The 21,006-nt window shown below is 36.9% G+C and overlaps 1 protein-coding gene across 11 annotated transcripts in view; it reads left to right on the top strand.

Annotated features, from left to right (window-relative positions):
• Positions 1-21,006, top strand: part of dop1a (DOP1 leucine zipper like protein A) — a 251,460-nt gene that overhangs the window by 122,983 nt on the left and 107,471 nt on the right. For all 11 annotated transcript variants that reach the window (XR_011355958.1, XM_069932202.1, XM_069932204.1 and 8 more), the window contains 4 exons: positions 3,547-4,168; positions 6,913-7,187; positions 10,611-10,763; positions 20,197-20,294. Coding sequence is in view for 10 of the 11 variants with exons in the window: in XM_069932202.1 (XP_069788303.1) it covers positions 3,547-4,168; positions 6,913-7,187; positions 10,611-10,763; positions 20,197-20,294 (1,148 nt within the window). In the remaining variant the exon portion in view is untranslated. The remainder of the gene's footprint in view (positions 1-3,546; positions 4,169-6,912; positions 7,188-10,610; positions 10,764-20,196; positions 20,295-21,006) is intronic.

The following is a 21,006-nucleotide window of genomic DNA, read 5'->3' as shown; positions in this document are numbered from 1 at the left end:
AGAAACTACCAAATTTAAATGAATAAATGTATTCCATTAGAAAAAATAACATATTGGTTAAGAAATAACATTGAAATATTCGAACAAGTATAGGAGCCTTACATTAAATACAATAGCGAAAACCTACCGGGGACAAACATTACCTAAGTTGATGGAAGGAGAAGGAAAGAAAAGAATGGACTCAGTAGAATTTCTGGTGTAATTTGGTTGAATGACAACATTGTCTGACTGGCTTAATGCAACCTAGATTGTATACCTAAAATGGATGAGAGGGGGGGGTGGGGGGGTGGTTTGGGAGGAAAGGGGGGGGGGGGAGAAAAAGTCACTGTATATGTGTGAAAAGAAATAGTGTATATCATGGCTAATGTGATTTATGGTGTGAAAAATAAAAAAAATTTAAAAAAAAAAAAAAAAAAAAAAAAAAAAAAAAAAAAAAAAAAAAAAAAAAAGGTAGTAGATTTAAATGGGAAATAGATGGAATCAAATATTTAGGCATAATGTTAGATAATAATTTACAGAACTTATGTAAATTTAATTACTCTCCACTTTTAGATAAAATAGAGAAAAATTTACAGAAATGGAAAGATCTGCTGATTACTCTAGTGGGAAGAGTAAATTATATTAAAATGAATGTGATGCCAAGATTACAGTATCTTTTTCAATCGTTGCCTATTACACTACCTAAAAATTTATTTAAATTATTAAATAATTACATAAGGAAATTCCTATGGAATAACAAATTGCTGAGAATTTCAATAGAAAAGTGAACATGGGATTATAACTGGGAGGACAAAGACTTTAAGAAATACTGTTTATCAGCACTGTTTATCATTCTTTCTTGAAGAAGACAGTCCCCTTTCTTGGATCTGAATGGGATTCAATTCAATAGATGAAGAAACAGTGAAGGATTTTATTTATAAGTGGAATGTTAAGTTAATAACAAAACAGACGGATAACCCTAATTTAGAAATTCATATAATTTAGAATATGGCAAGAAATAAATGAGTGTAATGGAAAAGAAGCAGGTATGTCATTATAACACCATTATGTAAAAATTTGTTGCTGTCTATGAATCTGGGTTAAAAAAAATACAGAATTAATGGTATGATAAAGGAATAAGATATATTGATGAGTGTTATGTGGAGGGATCTCATGTCTTTGAACAATTAAGAAATAAATATGGAGTAGTTAATGGGACTTTCTTTTATTTTCTCCAGCTAACATTATTTCTAAGAGAAAATGGTAGACAAGTTTGGCCCCACGTGAAATGGAATGAACTATTTGGCTGGGGAATACACTTAAATTTATAACTAGGATGTTCTATGCTCTCCAGAATGAAAGTGCGAAACTAGGTTTACAGAGATCAAAAGAGAGAGATGGGAGTCAGATCTAGGTGTTACAATAATGGAAAGATGTTGGTCTGATTGGTATTTGGATAGCATGACATCAATTATAAATGCAAGATATGGATTAGTGCAATATAATTTCCCAAACCAATTATATCTCGCACCACATAAAGTTGCATAAATCAAAATTGGAAATACCGGTAATGTGTTTTAGGTGTGGGATAGAAATAGGAACATTCTTACATGCTTCGTGGTCGTGTGTCTTAAGGTGAGACCTTTCTGGCAGATATTACTGAAATATTAACAAGGATAACAGGGTGGCCTCCATGGGCGACCTGGAGGTTTATCTTTTGGGCAACTTCATTGAAATAAGTAATAAACTAACTAAATTCCAAATTCCATTTCTTAAAATAGCCTTAGCAGTGGCTAAGAAATGTATTGTGATTATGTGGAAATCCAACTCCCCTCTACATAGCATGATGAACTGCTGAGATGAATAGTTGCAAACCTATGGAAAAAAATTACATTCAACTTAAAGAACAAATATGACATTTATTAAGATATGGCAGCCATATTTGGATCAGAGTGGGGCCCAATTACAATTATAAATATAATAATAAAAGGATTGTGGCGATGCACATAGTTGTAGCAACGAACCGGCCCTGCTTGTTAAGCGCAGTCAGCAGGACAGCCGTGGCAAAGATAGTGCCACGGGACCTTATCTTCCAGTCCAGACTGGAAGACCGCGAGTGCACTTGCAACAGCATGACGCAAGCTCCGGAACACGAGGGGTGGGCCAGACGCAGCCTTAAAGGCTGCAGTGTGGAATTCAAATTAAAGCCGTTGTGTGACTTGAGCTCTCAGCCTGTTGTCTCAGTCTTTTCACTGCACTCGCACACAACCCGCTGCTATAGTATAAATGCAAGTGACTTCCCCATATAGAATTTTTGATGATCAACATAAATGTGAGCCACTTAAAATGAGTGGGAGGGACAGCATCTTTCCATTTCATTAGTATGGCCCTTCTGGCAATCAGGGAAGCAAAAGCTACTACTTGGGATTGTGAAGAATTCAATATTGGATCATTGGGGCCACATATTCCAAACAAGGTAATAAAAGGAGATGGGGCCAAATTAATATTAAGAATTAAAGATAGTGTACTAAATACGCCTTCCCAATAATTGAGAAGAGAAGCGTATAACTAAAAAATATGAAATCTAAACTGAAATGTTGAAGATAGCTCGTCAGTTAGGACTTGTCTGTGGAACTTTTTTTTCTCTAAGTGGGACTGCTTACATGGTCTTCAGGGCTGTCGCAGTTAGTGTGTAGTGGTTAGTACAGCTCTATTGCACTGGAACCTGGGTTCGAATCTACTGCTGACTGTAAGGAGTACATATGTTCTCCCTGTGACGTGGATTGGTTTTCTCCAGGTTCTCCTGTTTCCTTCCATGATCTGAAGATGTATGGGGTTAGTAGGTTAATTGGCCACATAGGTGCATTTGGACAGTCTGGGTCTGTGGGCTGGAAGAGCCTGTTACTATGCTGTATCTTTAAATTTAAAAAAAATAGACAGTAATTGTGATACTTTCCAAAAAGGTACAAGAAAATTCTAATGAATGTCTTTAGTTTTGAATGTGGGAATGCTTCAGATAAAAACATCTTTGTCTCTTTTACTGATGTAAAATACCGCACTTGTGCTGAAGTCAATTTTTTCAAATGCATACCATTATGAGGGGAATAAATAGAGTAGATTTGAAAAGGCTCTTCCCCTTGAAGGTAGGTGAGATTCGAACAAGGGGCCATAAGTTAAGGGTTAGGGGGCAAAAGTTTAGAAGTAACATTCTTCACTCAGAGAGTGGTGACTGAATGGAATGATCTTCCGGAAGATGTGTTGCAGCAGGGTCAATTTTGTCATTTAAGAGAAGGTTGGATAAGTGCATGGATGTGAGGGGATTGGAGGATTATGGACAGGGAGCAGGTAGGTGGGACTAGAGGAGATCACTTAAATTGGTGCGGTCTCAAGGGGCCGAGATGGCCTGTTTCCATACTGTAATTGTTATGTTGATATATGGTTATATATTTGAGACTCTTAATTGTGTCACATTAACCCAGAGAGGAGGTTACAAAAAAATATAAAATTTTCACTGAACTGTTTCTTGGTTTTCCTGGGAGTTTTTATCCTGTCCATATCTTTATCCAGGTTTCATCAGCCAATTTTGGGGCTTCTGGTGATGTATTTGACGATGGGGAAAATCCTCCAAGTAGCCAGTCATCTGAAAGTGGATTCACAGAGTTTGTGCAATACCAAGCAGATAAAACAGATGACATTGACAAAGTTCTAGTCGATGGTCAAATTTCTGGGTCAATGCCACAGGGCAGCACTTCTTCAGAAACTGAAACTGCTTCCACTGTTGAATCTGAGGACACTGTTGTACCATTGGCAACATCACAAGACGATAAAGTGGAGGTGCCTGTGGGAACTTCCACTCAGAAGACAACAATGCAGTACTGCCTGGAGTACTTTGAGCAATTTTTGACCCAGCTTATTACTCTCTACATTATTCCTAATGAGGTTGTTTGCCAGGCTTTTGCATCAGAATTCCACATGGACCTTTCTGCAGACAGAAACCAAACTAATGACCAAAACCTTGTTGGCAAGAATGATGCAGCATTCCCAACAACAGAGCCACATCAAAGATTGAAAGAATATCAGCAGTCCTTCGCTGCTGCTTGCCAGCTTTTCTTTGAGTGCTCCAGCTTTCCTGTTTACATTGCAGAAGGAAATCTGTCATCCTCACCTCATAAAAATAAATCAGAAACTGGTAAGCTTTCGTGCATGTGCCTCATTATGCAAAATTAGATAATGTTTTCATGCTCTTATGATATATCTTCACTGTTAATTAATTTAAGTTTAAACATTATATACACTATTTCAGATGGGTACAATATTGTAGGGTTATTCTGGAAAAACATTTCTAATTGTCCAGCTGCATTCAGCCACACACCTTTTTTCTATATTTTTTGGGATCTGGACATTGCAGATTTATCCCTTGAGAAGATTGCAGTGAGCTGCCCCTTGAATACTGTGGATCATGTTATGAAGGTACTTCTACAGTATTGTTAAATAGTGAGTTCTTAGGTCTTAACCTGGCAATAATAAAGGATTAGCAATATGGAGGAATATCATTTTGAACGGTGATGTTCCAAATGTTTTTGTTTATCCATCCCTTCCAAGCAAGTAGTTTGAGTGGTGCTTTTGAAAAACTTTTGGTGTATTGCATTTTATAAATGTTACACATCATCGCTGTGCTGAACCAATGATAGGGGAGAGAGTTTTCAGGATATTGAATCAGTTAAGTTTTGTTCAGGGTGAAAGTGTTGAGCATCCTGTGGTTGCAGCTGTACCTATCCAAGCAAGTAGAGAGTACTCTGCCAGACTTGGGAGATGTAGAAAAATATTGGGAATAGATAAGTTAACCACTCATTGGGATATTCAGTGTTGTCTGTGCTTTTATTTGTATGGCTGGTTGAAATTAGGTTCTAGTCAACAGTACCTTCAGGATTTTGATGGAGGCGAATTAGGGAGTTGTAATGCTGTTGAATGCCAAAGGAAGGTGTTGGACATTTCCCACCTGAACCAACGTGATTGGCAGCAGTTAGAAGAGATGAGAAGGGTTCTGCAAGGACTCTTTCCAACTGGAGTGAATGGAATAGTTAGGGCATGAATGGCAACTTTTGAAACAGACATTCCAAAATTTACTACTCACAACTGACATGAAATAAAAGACTTTCTTTTTGAAATATGTTTGTTTGCAGTGTTATGAATTGTAGTATGTGAAACAATTGTCTAATGAAGCAAAGGCTTTTCTCTTTGGAGTGATGAGGATGCCAGGAGATTTAACAGATAAGATTATGAGGGAAATCTGATTGAGTATCATTTTTCCTGGAGCAATAGAAGCAAATACGTATAAGGTGAGAGGATGAAAGTTTAGAGGAGATGTCAGATGTAAGTTTTTTTTTTAAACCGAGACTGATGGGTGCCTGGAATACATTGCTGAGGGGTGGTGTTGGAGGCTCAGTAGGTGAAATGGGGACATTCAAAATAATCTTAGATAGGCGCATGAATGTAAGAAAAATAGAGAGTTATGAGAGTGAGTCCGGAAAAATTAACTTGTCAAGTAGATTTATATAGGTCAGTCCAACATTATGGGCCGAAGGACCTGTACTGTGCTCTAATATTTTATGTAAAACAACGTTACTGAGGGCTGCCACAGGAAAAGCTCCTCAACTTTACCAAGCATTACTGTCTAGAGACATGATCAACAATTGAAGTTTGAACCTTCATCAATTAATTAGCCTTTTTGTTCACTCATGAAAGTGAAATGTCAGCAGATTTTTAAAAATGTATTTGGATGTTTAATTTTCTTGGGAATAGTAGTTAGAGATCTGACTCCTCCCTCTTCAGATCCTCATTCTTCAGCTTTTGAACATTTTCTGTTTTGAGGAAGGTTTGATCAGTCTGTCTGCCTGTGTGAGATGTATGTGCTAGTAACTTTGCCACTACATAGTTCAAAGAAAAATTGTGTTTCAGTGTAAGTTGTAAAATCATAAGTACCTTAGCTCTGTCTGCTGCAATAACAGGGACCTATCAGTGGCCAACCATCTTAGTTCCACACACCATTCCCACACTGACATGTCCATCTTGGCCTCATGCACTGCCAACTAAGGCTATCTGCAAATTGGAAGAACTACACCCAATCTTCCGCCTGGGCCCTCTCCAACCAGACACCATTAGGACTGACTTCTCTAGTTTCCATTAAACCCCTCCCCCATTCCATATCCCTCTGTCTCCTCCAGCTCTCCACCATTTTTTCTCTCCATTCAGAGAGCAACCCACTATCACTTCTCACCTTTTTTCTCTTCTACCCTCCCACCCATATCCACCTATGACCTCTTGCCTGTTAGCTTGCTCTCCTCCCCTTGCCCCTTCCTTCCTGCTCTCCTCCTCCCCTCCTCTGATTATTTATTCATGCACCTGGTTGTTTTCTGCTCATACCTTAACAAATGGCATGGGTTCAAAATGTTGTTTATCCTCTACTAAATCTGCCCACCATGTTCACATCAACCATCTGTTCTTATTCCATTGGTCAGTACTTGATCTGTAACTACTTCAAGTGCTTGTCCAGCTACATTTGTTGTTGAGACCCACTTCTGCTCCTATTTCTTAAGTTTTTTTCGAGGGATATAGAACGAAAGTGGATAAATAGAGTTCTGGTGCGCTTCAGTCAAAAGCTGATTGAATGGTGGGGCAGCTTCAGGGAAATAAATGTTTTTAACTTTTGTAAATAAAATATATTCTTTTCATTAATCTGTACCTCTTTTGCACACATCGCTTGGGCTTCTGTGGTCTTCTGACTTGTTTTAGGAATGCAATCTTAAATATTGTTCATTTGACTGAATGCATTTTGTTCTAGTTAGTTTTCTGCCATTGGTTCAATATCAGTGACAGTATGTTTACAGTCAGGATTTTTAATAAGTTGAAGTCTTAATTTTCATTTCATTTTAGATTGTGCACAGGTAAAGCCACCAGTTTGGCTCCAAACCCTCATGACCGCCTGCTGTTTTGCTAGTGACTTCAGCATTCAGAGCATTGCCATTTCACTGGTGCTTGACTTGGTTGGCCTGGCTCAGTCAGTTGCTGTTGTTAGTGGAGAAAACATGAACAGCCTTGAACCAGCACAGCCAAGAAGTCCAAACCAGGGCACAGTGGCTGTGGTCATTATGCCACCACTAACCCTAGGAAACCTCAAGTTTATGGTCCAAAGGACTGAATTTTTCAAGGTGAGTACATTTTTGAAGGTTTTGAGCTGTGGATGGTTAAAAACTTTACGCCTTCTTGCTGCAGAAAATGGTCCTGCTGTGCAAAAAGATGGATTTCTGTGTTTTAGATTGAACGTTATAGTCTGGTAAGCATTCAAGGACATAAATTTTGTTTCTTTGCTGCAATATTTAGATTTGCAAAATTGTAAGAAATGGTTTGACAGGAATACTTCTCAGATGTTGACAAAATACTTTGATCAAAGCAATGATAATGCATTTATTATCATAAATATTTACAATGTACATATGCACCAAAATTCTTACTTGCTGCCCCTGGTCAGGTATTGTAAAGAAGGAAACAATAGTAAACTTAATTAAATTAAAAAGGACAATAAATACATAAGATGTGATAAATAGATAAAAGTGCAAAATAAGGGTCTCCTAATAATGCAGACAGTTCATGATTAGTGCAACAAGGGTTTGATAGCTGTTGGAAAGAAGCTGATTTTCAGGCTTCTGTCCTTTCTGAAGCGAGAAGAGGTTATGACCAGGGTGATGGGGGTCCTTTACGATGATTGCTGCCGCCTTGAGGCCGTGCTTCACATAGATGTCAGTATGAGACACTGTCTCATGGAGACTTTTCAATGAAGATAAAGTCATCCCCTCATCTTCAGTTTTTTTTTTCCTCTTAACAGTTCTGAAAATAACAAATGCATGTTTTTTTACATAGTTAAATGGTAATCCAATGGTTTTGTAACAGGGGTTTCAGTAAAGTTTAATTATACCTTGTGATATGCTGTGCTTGTTTAGGCTTTTTTTTCCAGAGAAGCTTATTCTCAAAGATATACTGGTAAGTTATTTAGCAACTTTAAATTGTCCCTTAGTGATGATGTAGCAAAAGCAATAGAGAGAATTTGATGCGCCTTTTGGAGAGAAAGTGCCATAGGAATTTAGGGATGTAAAGTTCAAGCTTATTGTTATGTATATAGTTGCTCAGTGAGAAAGTTAGTTTTGCGAGCAATCCAGTTAGTCAATCCATACATAATATAGCAATAAAAAGACTTGCAGATTTACAGAGGGAAGGCAATATTATTGTACTAGAGTGTTAGGAGTCTGATTAACAGTGGGGAGGAGATGGCTCTTGAATCTGGCAGTGCATAATCTCATGAATCTTCCCAGCGTGAGAAGAGAGTGAGGCCAAAGGACATTGCATCTTTTAATATGTAGGTTGCTTTTCCAAAGCAGCGGGAACTGTAGACTGAGATGATAAAGGCGCAGTTGGTTTGCATAATGGCCTGAGTTGTGTCCCAACTCTGCAATTTCATGTGATCGTGGGTGCAGCAGTTCATATAACATGCAGTAATGCATCCTGACAGGATGCATTTAATGGAAGGGGTGGAGGAAACTGGACCGATGGGATTGCTTCATTGAAAGCTAGCATGGACCTGATTGCCTGGGTTTTAATAAGTATTATATAAAGGCATGCTCCTTTCCTTACATTTTTATAAGCCTTTTTGATGGTTGTTTTGTTAATCAACAGACATATCCTACCATGGTGTTAGGAAGATAAAGAAGATCTTGCATATATTCTGGGTGTGAAAAGCAAATCACAGAATCACTGGCAATTTAAACATATTTTCAAAACAATGTTGTTGGGTTATTTGAAAGTAAGTCTTCAAGAAATTGTGAGCAGTTTTGGGCCCCATATGCTAGGAAGGATGTGCTGGCATTGTAGAGGGTCCAGAGGACGTTTCCAAGAATGATCCAGAGGATGAGAGGATTAATGTATGAGAAGTGTTTCATGGCTCTGGGTCTGCACTCACATGAGTTTGAGGGGCTGGGTCCTTGAAACATACTGAATATTAAAAGGGCGAGATAGAGTGGACGTGGAGAAGATGTTTCTAGCAGTGGGAGAGTCTAGGACCAGAGGGTGCAGAATAGAAGGCCGTCTCTTTAGAACAGTGATGAGGAGGAGTTTCTTCAGCCTGAGGGTGGTGAATCAGTGGAATTTGTTGCCACAGACTGCTCATTGGGTATATTTAAAGCAAGGTTCCCTGGTTCTTGATTAGAAAGGGTAATGGGAGGAAGGGAGGGGAATGGGATTGAACGTAAAAATACATCAGCCATGATTCAAATGGCAGAGCAGACTTGATAGGCTGAATGACCTCATTGTGCTCCAATGCCTTATGTTGAAAGTCTAAATGATCAGGAAGACCAGTGTTATGAGGAAGTTGGCATGATCTGTGTTTAGAATTGTGGAAAGAATCTACAATGACAATGAAATGAAACATGTTGTATTAGACCTTATTTTGGTGTGGGTAATTTCTGGAGAGCATGGAGTGTATGACACAGGTCCTTTCGTTCACGAGGCCCACGTTAACCCATCTATATTAATTCCATTTTCCAACACTTTTTGCGTTGGTGAATCAAATGCTCTTCGCAATATGTAAGCTATGAGAGAGTATCTGCTTCAACAACCCTATCAGGCAATGCCAACTATTCTCTTGGTGAAAATAATGTTCCTCAGATCCCCACCAAACCTCCCCTCCTACCTTAAATCGATGCCCTTTAGTTTTAGATACCACTGCTTTGGGGATAGGTTTGTTGCTATCTACCTTGTGTGCCTCTTATAGTCTGTGATGGACAAGAGAATCCAGTCTGATTCATGAGCAAAAGCTCCTGTTGCATTCCTGCAATTTGCAATTGTACAAAGAAACATCTCAGAGCCTCCATAACAATTAAGATGCTGCGATAATGTGGGTGTGACTAAGGTATCTGGCTCGAGTCAAGAGTTCACAGCTGAATCGAATTCATAATGTTAGCAGCACAGAACATTACATTACACCACAATACAAGCCCTTCACCCCATGATGTTGTGCCAACGTACTTCACAACATTCTAATTTTTCCTTACTTCACACCCATAACCAGTGCATTTCAGGCACCTGTCAATCTCAGTGTAAGAAAATATACCTCTGACATATCCCCTAAACTTTCCTCCTGTCCACCTGAAACGGATGTCACTGGTATTTGCTATTGTCACCCCAGGAAAATGGTGCTGATTGACCACCCTATCAAAACCTATCATAATCTTGTAGACCTCTAGTAAGCAACCTATTACAATAAGGATACATTGTAAATAATCATTGATTCTGATTAAATAATCAGATTTAAGCAGTGAACCAAACCTGTAATATACTCATCCTTGTGAAGTGCAAGGAAATTGGATTATAATCAGTAACTACAATGGGGAAGAGCTGACAGGAATGAATGCAGGGACTTGTCTTTGCCTGAAATTTCTATAAAATAATCTAACTTTAAAAAGTGAAATTATTATACTGCACTATCCATGTGGAATGTAAATGCCAAGTCTATAAAAAGTGTTAATACTGTGGTGTTTATCAATTAACAATTAAAATGGCATTGATTCTCTTTTCTTCTTTAGCAAGTGGCAGTGGTGCTTTGGAACCAGCTTGGAGAAAAAACACCCCAGTATTATCAGAGGAGTGTGGAACTGTTTTATCAGCTACATAATCTTGTTCCATCTTCTACTATATGTGAAGATGTCATAAGCCAGCAACTGCTACATAAAGACAAGGTACTGAGAGGTCATACAAGATATGTACTTAGCACATTTGCTCTCCTTGACAAATCCCATCATGATTCTTTTCAGAAATGCAAAGCTCTCAACAGCAGGCAGGAATTGCACACACACTTCTGAGCAGGTGTATCCACTTGTCATATTGATTAGGGTATGTATTAAATGACATTTGGGTCTGATGCATGTGCTGGGCCCTTAGCAGATGAACATAATGACAGTGTGTGGTTGAGATCCTGCTTGAAAAGGTAAGTTTCTGGGAAGTCACGTGATGGAGTAGTGGCTGGACGGTGAACTCCAGCCCTCTCCAGAAAAGTTGAAAAAAATAAAGGAAAGCACAAAGGCACAAAAATAAAAATTAAAGTAAAGTGAATATAAAGGTGGAAAGAAGATGGCGACGAAAAAAGAAAAGTCGAAACCAACGGTAAGAAGAGAGGAAGAGAAGACAACGGAAGAAGAAGGAGAAGGCCTTACTTGTTCGAAGAGGCCCGCGGTGGAGAGAGAAGCCCGCTCCCTCAGGTCGGTAGAAAGTGGACTACAAAAATGGCTCGCTGAGCCGAGTAAAAGTGTGCAACCGCGCATGCGCGACTCCTCGCACCGACGGGAGGGGCGACCAGCTGGGGAGTCGATCTCTATAGCCGGCAATGACAGCTACAGAACAGCAGCAGCAAGAGAACATAGAAGACAACGAAAACAAGAAAGAAGAGAAGAAAAAGAAAAGCCAACCCAGAGGAAGAAGAGGAAGAGTACAGTGAAATGGAAGAAGAAGGGAAAGGCAAGACAATGGATATATTTTCTCTTATTAAAGAATACATGGATTCATTTAAAGAATGGCAAGCACAAGAATTTAGTGATTTAAGAAGAAGAATAAACAGTACAGAAGAGAAAGTGAATAAAATAGATATGACTATATCAGAAATAGGAAAAAGAATGGACAAGGTGGAAGAACGAGAAGCAGCAGTAGAAATGGAGGTAGAGGACTTAAAAAAGAAATTAGAAGAATCTAATAAAAAAGTTAAAGAGACACAAGAGCTGTTAGCTCAGAAAATAGATATAATGGAAAATTATAACAGAAGAAATAATATAAAGATAGTGGGCCTTAAGGAAGATGAAGAAGGCAAGAATATGAGAGAGTTTATAAAAGATTGGATCCCCAGGATCTTAGGATGTCCAGAACTACAGCAAGAAATGGAAATAGAAAGGGCACACAGAACATTAGCCTTTAAACCACAAACACAAAAAAAGCCAACATCCATTTTAGTAAAATTCCTAAGATATACTACAAGAGAAAAGGTACTGGAGAAAACAATGGAGAAAGTAAGAGAGGACAACAAGCCACTGGAGTACAAAGGGCAAAAATTTTTTATTTATCCAGATATAAGTTTTGAACTCTTGAAGAAGAGAAAGGAGTTCAATACAGCAAAGGCGGTTTTATGGAAGAAAGGGTATAAATTTATACTAAAGCATCCAGCGGTATTGAAAATATTTATTCCAGGACAGCAAAACAGACTATTCTCGGATCCAGAGGAAGCACGAAAATTTGCAGAACAATTACAAAATAGATTGAGAGATGAAGACGTGTAACGAGAGTACAAAAGACTGCGAACTAAAAAGACGTGTGTATAGTACTATATACATATATAATACATATATTACATAAGTGTATGTGCATTTAAAAGAAAATATATAGTGTATAGAGAAGAATTAATGAGGGAAAAAAGGGGAAGAGAGGAGTAAAGAGGGAATTTAGAGAGTGACCTTTGTTGTATATAAAAATTGAAATCTTTTCTGGGGGGTCTGGGTAGGGAGAAATTACGGTCACTGCAAAATCAGTTGACGCTTGCGAGTGAATTCGCAAATCCAAATGGAGGGGGGAGATGTGGTTGCCCGATAAGGGATAATGGGCAACTCAGGAAGGGGAGGGGACAATGGGGTTAAAGAAATATTAGGTAGGAGAATAAGGGGAATGTTTGATGTGTTAAAAATGTTGTCTTATAAACTGTTCAAAGAAAGAAGCAGAAATGGATGAAAAGGAAAGGTGATGATGAGGAAACGGAAGGGAAAGATAAACAAAGTATAAAATGGCTATGTTGAACTATATGACTTTAATTATTAATGGAATACATAACCAAATCAAAAGGAAGAAACTGCTAAATTTACTGAAAAAAAGAAAAAATTGATATTGCATTTGTGCAAGAAACACACTTAACTGAAGTGGAGCACAAGAAATTAAAGAGAGATTGGATAGGACATGTAACGGCAGCGTCATATAACTCAAAAGCTAGAGGAGTGGCTATATTAATCAGTAAAAATGTACCAATTAAAATAGAAGAGGAAATAATAGATCCAGCAGGAAGATATGTAATGATAAAATGTCAGATATATTCGGAGTTTTGGAATTTACTTAATATATATTCGCCTAATGAAGAAGATCAAAAATTTCTGAAGATAGCAGATACGCAAGGGAATATATTAATAGGAGGGGATTTCAATCTCAATTTGGATTCAAACATAGATAAAACCGGGAAAAAAATTAACAGAAAGAATAAAGTAACCAAATTTATAATTAAATCGATGCAAGAAATGCAACTTTTGGATATATGGAGGAAACAACACCCAAAGGAAAAGGAATATTCATATTATTCGAATAGACATAAAACATATTCAAGAATAGATTTATTCCTGTTATCAGCTTGTATACAAGATAGAGTTAGGAAAACAGAATATAAAGCTAGAATATTATTGGACCATTCACCCTTGATATTGACAATAGAGTTAGAGGATATCCCTCCAAAAATGTATAGATGGAGATTAAACCCCATGCTACTTAAAAGACAGGATTTTAGAGAATTCATAGAAAGACAAATTAAAATGTATTTTGAAATAAATACGAAATCAGTGAAGGATAAGTTTATATTATGGGACGCAATGAAAGCGTTCATCAGGGCAAATAATAAGTTACTTAACTAAGATGAAGAAGGATTACAATCAGGAAACAGAACAGTTGGAAAAGGAAATAGCAGATATAGAGAAAGAATTAGCAAGGAAGGAAGACACTACTAAAAGAAGGGAATTGGTAGATAAAAAAATAAAATATGAAACACTTCAAACATATAAGGTGGAGAAAAATATAATGAAGACAAAGCAGAAATATTACGAACTAGGAGAAAAAACGCACAAAATTCTCGCGTGGCAGCTTAAGACAGAACAAACTAAAAGAATGGTATTGGCATCAAGGAAAAAAGACAAACAGATCACATATAATCCAACGGAAATTAATGAAAATGTCAGAGAATTCTATGAACAATTATACCAAGCTGAAAACGAAGGGAAAAAAGGCAAAATAGATGAATTCTTAACTAAAATTGAACTACCGAAATTACAAACAGGAACAAAATAAATTAATAGAACCATTTGAAATAGTAGAAATACAAAAGACAATAAAAAATCTGCCGAATAATAAAACACCAGGAGAGGATGGTCTCCCAATAGAATTCTATAAAACATTTAAAGATTTATTAATTCCTCCCCTCCTGGAAGTAATCAACCAGATTGATAAAACACAAAGCTTACCAGATTCGTGTAAAACAGCAATAATTACAGTAATACCAAAGGCAGGGAAAGATCCACTTGCACCAGCATCATATCGACCAATATCTCTACTTAACACAGATTACAAGATAATAGCTAAATTATTAGCAAACAGATTAGTTGATTATGTACCAAAGATAGTAAGTCTAGACCAAACTGGATTCATAAAAAAAAGATGAACAACAGATAATATTTGTAAGTTTATTAACTTAATTCATGCAGTAGAAGGAAATAAAACTCCAACAGTAGCGGTTGCTTTAGACGCAGAGAAGGCCTTCGACAGAGTAGAATGGAATTATTTATTCAAAGTACTACAAAAATTTAGTTTACCAGAGAAATATATTAATTGGATTAAAGCATTATATAAGGGGCCATTGGCAAGAGTGACAGTAAATGGATATGTATCAAAACATTTTAACTTAAGCAGATCAACAAGATAGGGATGCCCACTATCGCCCTTATTGTTCGCGTTAGCCATAGAACCACTTACAGAACTGATTAGAACAGAAAATAAAATAAAAGGGATAAAAATAAAAGGCAAGGAATACAAAATCAGTTTATTTGCAGATGATGTTATAGTATACATAACGGAACCAGAAACATCAATAAAAGAATTACATAAGAAATTGAAGGAGTATGGAGAAGTGTCGGGATACAAGATTAATGCAAATAAAAGTGAAGCAATGCCAATGAATAATGCGGATTTCTCAAAATTCAAGAAAGAATCCCCGTTTAGATGGCAAATGCAAACAATACGATACCTTGGTATACAAATAAATAAAAACCTCAGCCATCTATATAAACTTAATTATTATCCACTAATGAAAAAAATACAGGAAGATTTAGAGCATTGGAAAGACTTACCATTAACACTAATAGGAAGGATAAACTGTATTAAAATGAACATTTTTCCAAGGATACAATACCTATTTCAGGCATTGCCAATACATTTGACAGAAAAATTCTTTAAGGAGTTAAAGAAAATAATAAGGAAATTTTTATGGAAATCTATCAGATTTTTACCAAACAAAAGAAAAGCCAGATTGGACTAGATTAGAGCTAGACAAAATAGGGGAGAAGATACCTGAACATATATAAATGGGATGAAAAATTGGTAAAACATAGGAATTCTCCAGTATTGCACCATTTGCTTAATATTTGGAAGAAGATTCATGTAGAAAGAAATAAAACAAACTACCAATTATCAAAACTAATACTGACGCAAAATCAGCTAATCCCTTTTACGGTAGATAACCTGTCTTTTAGAGAATGGGAGAAAAAAGGGATTAAAAGAATAGAAAATTGTTTTTCGGGGAATAAATTATTATCCTTTGAACAAATGAAGGATAAATATAATATAATTCAAGATACAGTGCTGGCATATTACCAATTGAAATCCTATTTAAAGGATAAATTGGGAAGTAGTCTGAAGTTACCAGAAGGAAGAAATTTTGAATGTCTGATTACAGACACAATGATAATTAAAAAATTTATAACAAACATGTATATCAAATTACAAGAAAAGGAGAATGAGGAAATAAATGATAAAACTAAACAAAAGTGGGAACAAGATCTAAACATAAAGATAAAAAAGGAAACATGGGAGAGGTTATGTTTAGGAACTATGAGAAATACAATAAATACGAGATTACGTATGATACAATATAATTGGATACATAGGTTATATATCACTCCTCAAAAGTTAAATAAATGGGATCCAACAGTATCTGACAGATGTTTTCGTTGTAAAAAAGAAATAGGAACAACAATTCATGCAATCTGGACTTGTGAAAAGGTGAAAAAATTTTGGGAAGATCTAAACCAGATATTAAATAAAATTACAGAAAGCAAAATACCAAAAAACCCAGAGATCTTCCTCCTAAGTAACATAAAAAATAAAGAATTTGGACTTGATTTGGAGGGTGTACAAAAAAGATTTGTTAAGATAGCCCTAGCTGTAGCAAAAAAATGTATTATGTCAAACTGGAAATTAGAAGATAATTTCAAAATACAGCAATGGTATATAGAAATGAATAAATGTATTCCATTAGAAAAAATAACATATACTTTAAAAAATAACATAACATTATTTGAACAAATATGGGAGCCGTACATGGAATATAATAGAGAAAACCTACCGGGACATCTATCACCTAAAATGACAAAAGGAAAAGAGAATGGAAAGAATTGACTCAGTGGAAGTTTTTGTTCGTTAATGTTGAGTGACAACATTGTTTGATGGGTTTGATGTATCTTGGACTCAGAGTTTTGAATGGATGGAGGGGGAGTTGGGGGGGGGAGGGGGGGAGAAAACGACACTGTATATATTTGAATGGAGAAATATGTATATCTTGAATAATGTGATCTATAGTGTGAAAAATAAAAAAATTTAAAAAAAAAAAATTAGACCAGTTTCGTATGCCTCAATCCTGTCCAGCATTTTATTGACACAATTCGGCTGTGCAATTACTTTCCACATAAAAGGAAACACATTAAATTTCTGTGCCAACTAATGGAAAAAAATACACCGACAAATATTTATTGTGGGAAAATATTGGGAGGAAATAGAATAGTTTGAGTTTCTGAATAATGCAGATGCTTCATTATCGATTACTGATTCATCGTTTAAGGGACAGCTGATTTAACTTTTTATTTTAATTGGAATTGTGTTTTTTCCCAAAAGTATTTTCCTCAAAGGTTGCAGAGTAGTCGACACATTTGTAAATACTTATGTAACTGAAATTAGATCAATTTCACACAAAATGCCAAAACCTCAGCAACTCATTAAATAGAAGACGTAGGAAATGTAATCAGCAGTCCTCAGTTCAACTATTAGTCATGATTATTTTTTTTCGATCTCTCTGTTCAAGGATTAACATTATGTTTACTTGGAACCATCGGTCAGGTAAGTATTTAATGGCTCGTCATCGAAATAATAATCCACTAAAAAGCGGGAATCAGGCTCTTTATTCATTCAACGGTTTGCGCCGTTAGCATTGGTTTCAACAAATATGAATTTGGTAAAAACCCAACGGTGGTGCCGTTTCACCTGTCATCTCATGTTGTGAAATGTTCTCGATTTGTTTCCAATTGCCAAGGAACTGGCAGCCACTTCAATGGCAATGTTACTACTGGGCGGGGGTGAGGGGGGGGGTAGCAGCGGGAATTGGAACTTTCAAGAATAGACTTTTGGATTAATTGAAACTAAAATTGTCTTATTGAGTTAACAAAAGTGAAAATCCAGAAAAAAATGTGAGATTGTGTTGTTTCACATGTTCTAAAATCGACTGCAGATTCAGAATTATACAAATTCCTAGATAATATTTGCGTAAATATTTATTATTTAAAATAATCATGGCATCCAATGCAGGACTTGGGCGTGACTCATGGAAAGATTGTTTAATTTGATGATATTTTAAATTCATTTAGCCAATGAACATAACTTTAACAGCTTTTACTGCTAAACATGATGTGCTTTTATTGCATTTATAAAACTATATATATATGTGTGTGTGTGTGTGTGTGTGTGTGTGTGTGGGGGGGGGGGGGCGGGGGTATTCTGTTGAAATTCATATAGAACTGATATCAGTGAACACATAAATTTTGCTGAGAATGTGAATTTATTTTCTTAATATATACTCCAGAAAAGAGAGAATGCAAATCATGATACTCAAAATTTTTATTGTACAATGGGAACAAAATAAAATTATACTTATTATATTCTTAATCTGGAAAAAAAAAGAAAAGGTAAGTTTCTCTGAGGTCATTGGTAGCAACGCCCCAAAGAAAGCCACAATGAAGAGAGAGAGAGAAACTTGCCTTAGCATAGATCTGGGAGGAACAATTTCTCGGCCCGTCTTGATTAACTTGTTCTTTTTGCAGTTGCGTGCAGTTGGGTCTTCAAAATGACTAGATTAGGAGGGTTAACTACTCAAATAATTAAATAATTGTTCATAAATATTTTACTTTGTTTTGAGTGAAACATTCTAATTAATTGCTATTGTCTGACATTTCTAGTGATCCAGGTTCAATCCTGACTTCCAGTGCAGTCTGTGTGGAGTTTACATGGTTTCTGTGTGACAGTGTTGATTTCCCCTCTGCTTTTGTCCCACATCATAAAGATGTGCTGGTTGGCAGGTTACTTGCCTTGGTGTAAGTGGGTGGTGGGAGAATCAGGGTGGAGTTAACCGGGACATGAGAGAGAATATGTTACTGGGAAGTAAGTGAGACAGTGGTATTAATGGGATGGCTGTGACCCTGATGGCTCAACATTCTTCATCTTCCAATTGGATCCATGATTGTTACCTGAGGAATATAAACAGATTATGCTGATAATGTTAAATTTGCTCTGTGAGCTTTGCTTATTAGCTGAGAGTACTTGGCCTTAAAGTTTCTCCTGTGAATTTTGAAGTTAAAAAGATGAACGTCAGTGTCCTGATAGAACATGTATGTTAACCGAAAACCAATATATCTTGGATTTCACAAATCTGAAATTAAAATGCAAGTGCTGGGAGCACTTAGCTTGTCAAGCAGAATCTGCAAAGGGAAACACCAGGTTAATGCTTTTCTCTCCACAGTTAGCATCTTTCTTAAGCTTTCACAGCATTCTAAACCTATACACACTGTCTGTATTGGAAATCGAGGATGCTTTCCCTTTTCTATTAGAATATGTGCTTGTTACACAAACACTTAGTGCCTGAGTTTGAAGTGACTGCATTTCAGTGATTCACATGTCAACCATCTAGTTTATTCTGTAAGATAGGTGGAAGGAATCTGATGCATAGCAGCAAACATTGTGCTCCAATCCAAACAACTCTTATTGCATTGTTTGCAACAACCTGAGATCCACATTGAAGTTAAATTGGAGTCGAGAACTGTGAAGTTCTGCAAACATAAAACTTTATGTCTCCAACCAGACTGTATTAACATCGACTTCTCCAATTTCCATTAACCCCCTCCCACAGTCCCTCTCTTTCCCTATCTCTCTGGCCCCTTTCTTCCACTTCCCCACCCCCTTCACATCCTTCTTCTATTAGGGAGCTGCCTACCCTCTACTCTTTCCTCTACCAGTTTTTTTTAATAAATTCTGCCTCTCACCTCTATCCACCTTATACCTCATCTATTAATCTGTTCTCCTCCCCCTTCCCCTCCTCTCCACCTTTTTTTATTCAGGCATCTGCCTGTTTTTTTCCTTATTGCAAAGGGCCCAGGCCTGAAATATTGGTTTCCCTTTACTTCCCATGGATGCTGCGTGATCTACTAGGTTTCTCCAGCACATTTGTGCATTGCACTTGACCCCAGTATCTGCAGATTTTCTTATTTAACTCCAAACTTTGCATGAATATTATCCTACAATATTACTACGTGCCAAAGGCAACAACACTTACTCTCCATTATACATCACTACCTTGCAGGATTCTTTGACTAGTTGTGGATCTTGTCTGATGTAGAATTCCTAATGTTGCAGTCTTTCCTGTTATCACTCAATTAAGTATTTAATTGTGAGATCCTCACATAAGGATGCATCACTATAGCAGCCACAGCTTCTATTTCTGTAGCACCTGAAACTTGATAAAATGTCACAAGGTGTTTCAATAATTGCTACCGATCTATATTAGGGTAAAAAGCTTAGTCAAAGAGACAGGCTTACAGAAACATTTTCAAGGTGAAGTTACTGGAGACACTGGAGTCAAATCAGGTGACATTTGTTGATAATTTCTAGCTTAACTGCCAGTATTTTTTCCCTTTATGGGCTTGGGCAAAAATTGAATTGGAAATAGACATTACATTATTTCAGTGGAACATATGGATAATATGAACTTTTGTTTTTCTTTTATTATAGAAAATACGTATGGAAGCTCACTTAAAATTTGCGGTGCTTTGGCATATTACCCGGGATCTTCTGATCAACAAATCTTCATTCAAGCGCACTTTTGACAGGTGCGTTATTGTGGTATAATAGTATGTTTAAGCTTTATTCACTGCCAAAGTAATTAACGTAGGTTTGTGAAGTGAGATACATTTTCTGAAGGTTGTGTGGAAAATGGGGAAATCAAAAAATAAAGTTTTGCAGATGCTGAAAATCTCAAATAAAGCAGCAGAGTTTTCACCGAGCTTGAGTCAGGCAATTTAATGGGCTTATGGAGACACTGATTTTGGTTGAGCTGCCTGTAGAATAATTCAGACTCGGCATGCCTTAATAAGGTTTGTTTGAAGAAACAGGCTGTAATTTTCTAGTTTGTGCAGATCCTACAACAGATTCTCAGCAATCATTCTGTGGCAGAGTGAACTCACAAGAGGTTTATTGGTCCTATCATTCTAAGGAATAATAACCATCTTTTGATCTCTACTGGCAGCAAGATCCATTGATTACTATCTGTGATCTGGACAAAGTAGGAGCAAGCACTTGGCTCTTTGAACCTCATCGAAAATAGTTGCAGGAGGAGGCATTCATCCCTTCGAGCGTGACTACCATTCAATACAATTTTGACTGATCGTGTGACTTCAGTGCACTATTGCTGCTTTCTTTCCATTCCCCCCCCCGATCCAATAAACCACATCCAACTCTCTTTGAGTACATCCAACGGACTAGCCTCAGCAACTTTCAGTGGTAGGGAGTACCACATGTTTAGAACTATTTCCTCTTCTCAGT

Source organism: Narcine bancroftii, chromosome 4 (assembly GCF_036971445.1).
Source record: "Narcine bancroftii isolate sNarBan1 chromosome 4, sNarBan1.hap1, whole genome shotgun sequence".
Classification (NCBI taxonomy): Eukaryota; Metazoa; Chordata; class Chondrichthyes; order Torpediniformes; family Narcinidae; genus Narcine; species Narcine bancroftii.
This window is presented reverse-complemented; position numbering and strand designations above follow the sequence as displayed.